Here is a 9,626-nt window from a genome sequence, read left to right on the forward strand (position 1 = left end):
GTTACCTTACTAAATCAAGAAAAGTCTTACATCAGCAGTGGCGTTTACTCTTTGAGGGGTCAATTAATTTTTCACTAAGGCTGAATTGGAAATTGAAGAGCATAGTTTGAAATTTGACTCAATCAATTCATTAATTCCAAAATTTTGTAATAAAACATTTTTTTTAATCTTCTCACGAAAAATCAAAATAAAATAAAAGGGTTTTAAAACCATTCCACAAATTTGTAATAAAAATATTACTTTTATTTCGCGAGTTTTCCTAATAAAACTAGATACTATTAAGTATTAAACATAGATATGGCTTAAATATATGATTATAGAAAAATGTTGGATATAAATTATAATAAAAGTGGCTTCACACAATAAAAAAGAAATTATAGTATCAGTCAACAAAATCAAGGAGTGGATATTTTTCTAATGCAACAGGTTGACATTAAATTCCTTTGAAACTTGGAAAATTGACGAACTTGAAGAAAGAATTGGTAAAAAATGAAAAGTGCCCATTTTTGGGGGTGCACAAATGATTTGTTTTTTTAATTTTGGTTTTACTTTAAATAAATAACAATAATTACTCTTCCGTGCAAAACAACATTACTAGTTTAGTACCTTGTCCTAAGAAGTCCTTTCCACATTTCCACGTGCTTTTCTCTCTCTCTCTCACACACCCACACACCCCCACACACATACACACACAAGCACACCACCCACCCCCCCTAGCCACAGCAGCCTCTGTGTCAAACTCGCCTCCTATATATACATAAATATGTAGGCCATCAAAATATCAAATCAAACCAAGAAGAGCTCTACGGTTGCATTTCCATACAGAGAATTTAAGCCTACAGATCACAAGAAAAGAAGCCATAGATAAGGAAAAGATCTTTGCTTTCACTCTTTCAAGATTCCTCACAATTCTGAACTCCATCCCATTTTCTGGGACTCTGTTCTTTCACAACTACCTCTCAAAACTCAAATCTATCTCGCTCTCTCTCCCAAGATTGTTCCTTTCTTAGCAATCCTTTGCATTCAGGTAAAAAAACTTTCGCCTTTCAACTCTTTCCCACATGGGCTTGTGTTTAACGTTGTTTGCCTTGATTAATGCTTTCCCATTTCTTTGTGTTTCGTGATGTTTTTTCGATTGGTGTATCTTTGTATGGCATTCCATTTTTCTAACTTTGCGTGTGTATTATCGAAATGGGTTTTGGATGGTTTTGTGGGATCTCTGAAATGTGTGTGTATTTGTGTGGATTGTGATTAATTGCTTTGCTGCAAATAGTTTCCTCAGATGAACTGCATAGTTAATATAAAGCTCTTTGACCTGGTTTTATTTCTGGTCTAATCCAAACTTTAAATGATATATATAAACCTTGATTCTATCACTAGCAATCAATTTTGAGCTCTCTTTCATTTGCAGAAACCAAGTGTTGTTGGTTGTTTTGAAGTTGCATGGGTGTATATCGTCCCAGCCCTCTCACGGTTAACTCGGACTTAGACAGCAGTTTTGAATCCATCATCGCAAAACTGATAAACCTTAAAGATGAGAAGATTAATAAGTCCCTTAATATTGAAGATGATGATGATATGGTGAGCCCTTTGGTTGGATCAAGAATCCCACATTCTCCGAAACACGAGGCGGCTATCAAGCTTCAGAAGGTTTACAAGAGCTTCAGAACTAGGAGAAAGTTAGCAGATTGTGCAGTTCTCATTGAGCAGAGCTGGTGGAAGCTTCTAGACTTTGCAGAGCTCAAGCATAGCTCCATTTCCTTCTTTGATATCGACAGGCACGAGACTGCCATCTCGCGCTGGTCAAGGGCTAGAACACGGGCTGCAAAGGTAGAATTCTGAGTTGCATTGTCACACATTTTTGTACATACATTGCTCTCATGAAGTTTCTAACAATCTTGTGTGATTTTGACCTAATTTACAGGTTGGAAAGGGGCTGTCCAAGAATGGAAAAGCTCAGAAACTTGCTTTGCAGCATTGGCTTGAAGCTGTGAGTAAAATTTTTGTTTGAGTTTTTCTTGATTTGGGTTTGGGAAATGGGAACGTATACTGATTTGGATCGAATTTTGTTTTGAGCAGATTGATCCACGGCATCGTTATGGCCACAATCTTCATTTCTATTATGTTAAATGGTTGAACTCACAAAGCAAAGAGCCATTCTTTTACTGGTAAGCATCTTTGAACTCTTAAGAATATGAGATTTGTATCTTGTTATATGGACTACATATTTGAACTAACTAAATATTTGAAATTATGTAGGCTAGATATAGGAGAAGGGAAAGACATGAATCTAGTTGAGAAATGCCCTCGTTCGAAGCTTCAGCAGCAGTGCATCAAGTATCTTGGCCCGGTATATATGCCTCACCATTTTTAGATATCTGCATTAGGTAGTTAAGTATTTGAGATAATTTTCTGAGTGAGTTTTTGTATGATTTAGATGGAACGAAAGGCGTATGAGGTTGTGATTGAGGGTGGGAAGCTCTTGTACAAGCAGACGGGGGAGCCCCTCGACACCACTAGGGGTTCCAAGTGGATCTTTGTGCTCAGCACGTCGAGGACATTGTATGTCGGGAAGAAGAAGAAGGGCACGTTCCAGCACTCGAGCTTCTTGGCTGGCGGAGCCACACTGGCTGCCGGGAGGATAGTAGCTGAGAATGGAGTCTTGAAGGCAGTGTGGCCTCACAGCGGCCATTACAAGCCAACACCAGAAAACTTCCAAAATTTCATATCATTTCTCAGAGAAAACAATGTGGATCTCAATGATGTCAAGGTATGAAGAAACCACCAACCATTTCATGTTTGTTCCTCGCAACCAAATCAATATTTCTGTCCTCTTACATATTCGTGTCATTGCTCTGTGCAGCTTGATTCCACCGATGAAGAAGAGGACAGTCTGTACTTGACAAGCAACGCTTCCGAAGATGATGTGGCCTCAACATCAACATCAGCATCATCAGATAATGCTCGGTCTCCAGAGGAGAGCACGGGCGCTTCTCTGCAGCCACGAGGCTTTAGTTGGGAGCTGGCTGCCCTGGAGATACCATGCAAAGACAGCTTCTTGGAGAAGCTGAAGACTGAAAACCAAAGCTCTGATAACTTCCTTTTAGAATCACCAAGAGATGCAGATGCAGATGCAGATGAAGATGAAGAATGCATTTCACAAAGAATCAACCAGCACAAAGAGAGCAAGTCTTTCCAGCTGGGGAAGCAGCTATCGTGTAACTGGAGCACTGGGGCCGGCCCCCGGATTGGCTGCGTGAGGGACTACCCTTGGCACCTCCAGGAACGCGCCTTGGAGCGAGTAAAACTGTCTCCCAGAAGCGTCTTACCATCTGAATCGCGACGAGCAGCAGCCAGCACCAGCAGCATTCTCTCTTGCAGGACTACTAGTAGTAGCCTTCATTCCTCACCTCTGCATTCACTCTGCTGATTACAACCCTTAATTCTTTTATTTTTTCTTAAGGGAATTCATTCTTTGGTTTTGTATTCATTGCAATAGAATTCCCATAATTTTTTTTTATCTATTTTTTTAGTTTAACCATGTACATCAATTTTGAAATCTGGTACAGTTAGAAAAGGATGTAGCTAGGTTGTATATATTTTTTGATTCAATTCAAAGGAAAATTTGATTCTTTTTCCAATCCCATTCTATATTTATGAGTTGTAATTTTTTGGAGATATGATGTGTTGAATGTAAGGAAACTCAAAGTGTGCATCCGCGTTTGCAGCATTGAATATGACTGACCTTTTCGTAGTTCATCACAATTTTGGACAAGCTGTATGGATAACACCACCAAAATTTCCAGCACTTTGTGTTGAGTTGACTCCTTTTTTCAATTTATGTTGTTTGCTCCAAAGTCAAGTCCTTGTGTTTGACAAATGTTGTGTGAGTGAGGTGCAAGTTTTCTCTCATTTTTTCTTTTTCCGTTCATGAGAATCTGAATTTCAGGACAATTTCCTACTCCAATCTCACAAATTTTCAAGAAAGTGGTGCGTTTATGTAAATAACTCAACTTCCACCAAATTTTTATTTTGTACACAAACTTAAAAATTTACCCAACTTTTAAATTAATATGATTTTGCTAACGACTTCGATTCCTATCCATTTAATGTTGATATGGCCACTTGAAAATTTGAGGCGACATCAGTTTTATTTTCATAAGTAAAATCAGATTACATTAAAAAAGGAGTAATCGTTAGATAAAAATTTTAAGTTGACAAGCATATCCAAAATTTAGTAATTTACATGCAATTATACAAAAAAAAAAAGAAAAGAAAAAAGAATGGGGAAACAAAGACCTGGCAGATTTGGTGGATGGCAACGCATTTGATGTATAAAAAAACACACAATAATACACACACTTTTGGTGAGAATGGGTATAATGGTGGCATGAATAAGCCCTTTTAGGAACACAATATAATAATCGAAAAAGAAGTAGAAGTTGATTTGCCGGTCAAAGAAGGGGTCGTCGGTCAAATGTCCAAACCATGGTTTCATTTCCTCAAATAATGGTCATTAGAGAATTGTTTTCTTTCAGGATTTTCAGTCATATCTCACAAATTTTTGGAGTGTTATTTTAGGCATGTTATTACAGTTGGCAAGATACCAACTTTAAGAAATTTTATCAATCGAGAACTTGAAAGATGTGTTAATGATTAATTTAAGATTTGAATGATTCAAAATATGGTCTATATAATACCTAAAAGAACTATACAACATTGCAAATTTGAAAGTATATAGCAATGCAGTTACCGATCATTTTTAAGTATATACATGAATACATCCCAAATTTCAGATCCTCAAATTAATATCAGCATCAAACCATTAAAGAAGCTTCTGAATTGAAACGTCAAAGACCAAGTCAAGATTGTAGATGCCTATATAGAGGAGAGGGCAGGCAACACATCAAATGCATACTTTTTAGAAGGAAAAAGATAATATTTTTTTTTCAAAAAATTGAAAAAAAAAAAAAAAATCGATTAGCTGGCCATTTTTTTTTATCATCTAGGGAAATGAGGAGCAAGAATTAATGCAGGCTTGTCCATCAAGTTTCTCAAACCATAGTTAATTAATGCCTTCAAGAAATTCACTTCATCAATTAAAAAACTAAATTAGAACTCTGATGAAGATGCACAATCTTCAGAGCCCTAATTGAGCTGTAATGCCATGATAATCCAAACATAAGTACAGACATAAACATAAAATTAATATAATATACAATGAGTTTGTTACCAAATGCTAAGGCAAGAAAATGCGTAACTTGGCCCCGATAATGGCCTATATGGTGCAACACTAACGAATTTATATTCCAAAAATTATGATCTCATAAAAAAAAAGTAGAGAGAACTAGTTTACCTAAATTATCTTTTCTCAAAAATGGAAAAGTTATAGTAATTTACTAATTTATATTCTAGATTGTTGGTCATTTAACAAAAAATACCCCTAGCTATTGATAATTAAATGCACAAACTATATATTTGAACACTCATTAACAAAAATATCGCGTTCGACTGCAAATTTTTGACGTGCCCCATCGACCTCTAACGTTAAGTTTTGATTTTAAATTTTTAAAAGATTACTTTGACATATTTGTCATAAAAATAAATGAGGCATCAAGACTTTGGGCAGGCGGAAATCGAAACTATTTTCTAATGATATGTATATAATTTTATTATAATTATTAGTTAATTTGGAGAAATTTTGTTAATTAATTAGGTTTTTGAATAATTTATGTATTTTGTTATAATTATATATCAATAATGTATGATTATATAAACTGTAATTTAGTCTTAAAGACAATTGTGCTAAGTACTTATTTTAAGACAAAAATTAATGTTAAAAAGCTACCAGGTTGTACTGTCACTTGGATCCAAAACCAAGGACAGTTGCAACTTACAAGTACAGAGACAAAATTGAATACTAGAATATATTCCATATCAAGATCTGCAATAATAACGTCTTCTACGTTATAATTAATTTCAGTTCATGAATGTCTAATTCTTGTGATTATTGTAAGGGTTGTTCAGGAACAAGAGCCTGCATTTAAATATTTTTTTAACAACATTAGAAAGGCTTGTTTTAATTGGAATGCATAGAAAAATTGCATGATTGCTCCATGCCCTTTTTATGTATGATTGCCCTCGATCCCAATCATCCATCCACTCCTCCAGGATAATTTTCATATGCCCACGGCTCTTTCTCTAGAGGACGGAGTTAGGATTTAATTTGGATACAACAAATAATTATATAAATATAAACGTAAAAAATATTTAATGTTAGAAGGTATCGTAGTACTTTGGAGGTCGGATGAAAGAGCTTGAGGTGAAGATGGAAGTGTAACAGGTCAAATGATGATTGACGATTGAAAAGAAAAAAGTATTTTCTCGACGACCTGCTGGAGGACGGCTTATGATTGAGAAGAAAAAAAAAATTTGATGAGAAAAAATAATTGTTTTTTATTAAAGATTTTCATTTCTCTATTATGCAAAAAGGGGTAAAAAAAAATATGCAAAATATTTTTAAAATTGTTATATAATACTACTAATTAATGATTTTTTGGGTACAATTATACCTCCTTTGCCCCATGCTCTCTCTCTCTCAATGGCCTTGCTGGCCTTGTGAAACATGTTTTGTTGAAGTTGTGTCCATTCATGTATCTGTACCATCTTTTTGATTAGGGTTAATTAAGTGTCAATTCTTCTGGTAGGAATTAAATTAGCATAGTGAATCTTAAGTTTGTGACATATCTATGAAGAGACATAAAATCTAAATATGGAATATAAGTAGATTTTTTCTAGACAAAAGATTTATGGACATGCACGATGCATGCATGTCAAAGCAATTTAAGATTTAGCATTTAAAATGAAATCCAATAGTACATTTCCACATGGAAAAAAAAGAAGGTTAATGGTAATTTGACAGAGCTTTTAACCCTTTCCCTAATCCCTGTTTAGAAAAGAATAAAATTTGTGTGGCAGACTCAAACTTTTTACTTAGTGGAACCACCGAATCATAGATTAGTAATTTCATGAAAAGAAATTGTAAATTAAAATTAAAAATAAATAACAATATTAGTATTACAATAGTAATACCATTTAAATTGCATCACAATGTTACTAAGAAAAATCAAACACGATCGCCTCATAAGTCATAACATTTATCTTATTTTACGAGATTAGATAAGATTAGTTTCATTAATGATGAAAATAAAACATACACAATATATAAGATGACTTTTGTATAAAATTGTCATATTTAATTATCTCAAAATTAATACTAACAAAATCAAAGTGTGTCTGAATTTCCAATCTTCTAAATTGGAGGAAAAAAAATGAGAACATATATATGAACTTCAGTTATTCATCCTATAAATAATATAATCTATACTATATTAAAACAGCAGTTTTTAATTAGAAATTGATTTCAAATCAATTTGAAATTGATTTGAATGGCAATTTTGAAAATATATTCAACATGAAGGTTACAAATAAATTATATCCCACTCACCCCACTATCTCACTTACACATTAACTCATTCAAAAATTCAAATAAATCCACTAATATAACTAACGAGCAATTATCAAAACTAAATTTGAATGGTCTTTTATTTGATTTTATATGTATATCCATATTCACAAATTATAAATTCAAATTGATACTCTAAATAATGCACATGCTATAGATAATTAGTTAGAAAAATTAGATTGTATATTCGAAGAAGTATTTTACTATAAAAAAGATGGGCACTTGTATTACCGTAATTCACTTATATATTGATATATATATATATATATATATATAATATGTATATTCAATGAAAATGCTTTAGATATAATATTTTTTATGGTGAAAACTATCACATAATTCATATTAGAATTTGACGATCTAATTTAGAACATTCATTTTTATCGGAATAACCTCATTTATCATAAGTTTATGCATAAAAGACAATTCAAATGTATGTCATTGTTTTTATTACCATAATTATGAATTTAATGTGTATTATATGAAATTTGAAATATTTTTCTACCAAGAAAAAAATCAAACGAATTTAAATGGAATGGTAAATTATATCAAAGAAATGATGATGGACACTATTCTTAGTTGGCAGGTGATTACATAAATAATTTGAAACAATTTATTTGTTTTAGTTCTTATGTTAATTTATTGATTTTTATATATGGTTTGTTTCATATAAAATTTATCATATTGTAACTTTGATTATAATTTTATTCATAAGTTTGTTGGCCATGATATTTTTTAATTAATCATTATCAATTATCATCATAATTTGCTCTGTGAGATTAAATGAACATAATTATTTGATATTAATTCAAGCAAATGCTGAATTAGTGGATAAAAACTTTTCTTCCACAAATGGTGAATCGTTCGAAGATGGTGGACTTATTGATTTAAATATTGAAGAAATGCCTAACAAAGGTATTGCATAAACATTACAAAAATTCTTTTTTTATATATTTTTACTTGAATTTGTTAATCCATTTTTAACACTAATCTTGAAAATTAATGGGAAATGAGTAATTAATTTGCAAGTTTTAGACGCTAACTGATGCATTAACTGATATACATATTATATTCAAAAAAAATGCAATGATTGTTAGTTGGATACACTATACATAGTAATGTTAGATGCACAATTTGTCTACTAAATTTTAAAGAAATAAATTATATCGACGGAAATGTTGATTCAACATTGGCGGATTCGTAGGAGAGTAATTTGTTCTTCGACATAAATATCGAAATTAGTACGATATTTATTTTTTAATTGCACTTTTTTTCTAACATGTAATTAAATGTAATTTTCGTATAACAGTCGATGGGAAAATAAACTTTTCCGGTATGCAAAATCTAGGTGGTATGTTTATTAGTTTACAATTAATTTTTATTATTTTAATGTTTGGTTTAACATTTATATGAAAATACTCTACATATATTCTACAAGTATTTGTACTTGTAATTTTTCAAATATTTATAACTATTATAATTGATTTACTATTTATAATATATATACAAAATTATTTTCGTGCATCGCACGAGGGAAAATACTAGTATACTAGTAAAATATAAGTTGCTGATGCAATTATAACCCTAATCCCGATCGAAATTAGAGAATCCCGTTTCCCATCCAAATCCGAAATTCTGCAAGAAAATAGAATCCTATTTGGGCTCCCAAAATAATTTCTCAGCCCACTCGCCTTCAAATGTCCGAAATCAATATAAATACACAAGGATAAAAGAGCCCATAACTTATCTTATAATTCGGCTGTAAACAAGACTTCATTTTCCTTTCAAATCTTTCGCCAAATAAAACCATAAGGCCCAAAATAATATCAAACGCTCGATACTTTTCTCAATTTGGCACCATACTTTTGAACAAGCATGGTTATTCAGTATTCGAGTATTTTCAGAACAAACAAGATTATTTGTTATTGTAATAAAAATCTCTTAACTAATTTTATACCATTTACAATATTCTACTCTCAATTACAAAACTTTTGAGTTGTTAATTTCAAAATTCTCAGTCCAGTCACCAATAATCGTACTCCTCCTTCCTCTAAAAATATTGTGAGTCAAGCTTTAACCAAATTTGGGTAATAACGTTCCG

At 32.3% G+C, this 9,626-nt stretch overlaps 1 protein-coding gene across 1 annotated transcript; it reads left to right on the forward strand.

Annotated features, from left to right (window-relative positions):
• Positions 1 to 773: 773 nt before the first annotated feature.
• On the forward strand, positions 774 to 3,641 carry LOC131023893 (IQ domain-containing protein IQM2-like). The gene is made up of 7 exons (XM_057953540.1): positions 774 to 1,027; positions 1,412 to 1,830; positions 1,925 to 1,990; positions 2,080 to 2,168; positions 2,260 to 2,350; positions 2,438 to 2,770; positions 2,864 to 3,641. The coding sequence occupies exons 2-7, from the start codon at positions 1,444 to 1,446 to the stop codon at positions 3,428 to 3,430; spliced, it is 1,533 nt and encodes a 510-aa protein (XP_057809523.1). The 5' UTR covers positions 774 to 1,027; positions 1,412 to 1,443; the 3' UTR covers positions 3,431 to 3,641.
• The last annotated feature ends 5,985 nt before the right edge of the window (positions 3,642 to 9,626 follow it).

The sequence above is a fragment of the Salvia miltiorrhiza genome, chromosome 1, assembly GCF_028751815.1.
Source record: "Salvia miltiorrhiza cultivar Shanhuang (shh) chromosome 1, IMPLAD_Smil_shh, whole genome shotgun sequence".
NCBI lineage: Eukaryota > Viridiplantae > Streptophyta > Magnoliopsida > Lamiales > Lamiaceae > Salvia > Salvia miltiorrhiza.

Coding starts and splice junctions, on each gene's coding strand:
- LOC131023893 (XM_057953540.1), top strand. CDS start 1,444: ATGGGTGTATATCGTCCCAGCCCTCTCACGGTTAACTCGGACTTAGAC. Junction 1,831..1,924: donor CTAGAACACGGGCTGCAAAG/GTAGAATTCTGA, acceptor CCTAATTTACAG/GTTGGAAAGGGGCTGTCCAA. Junction 2,351..2,437: donor GCATCAAGTATCTTGGCCCG/GTATATATGCCT, acceptor TGTATGATTTAG/ATGGAACGAAAGGCGTATGA.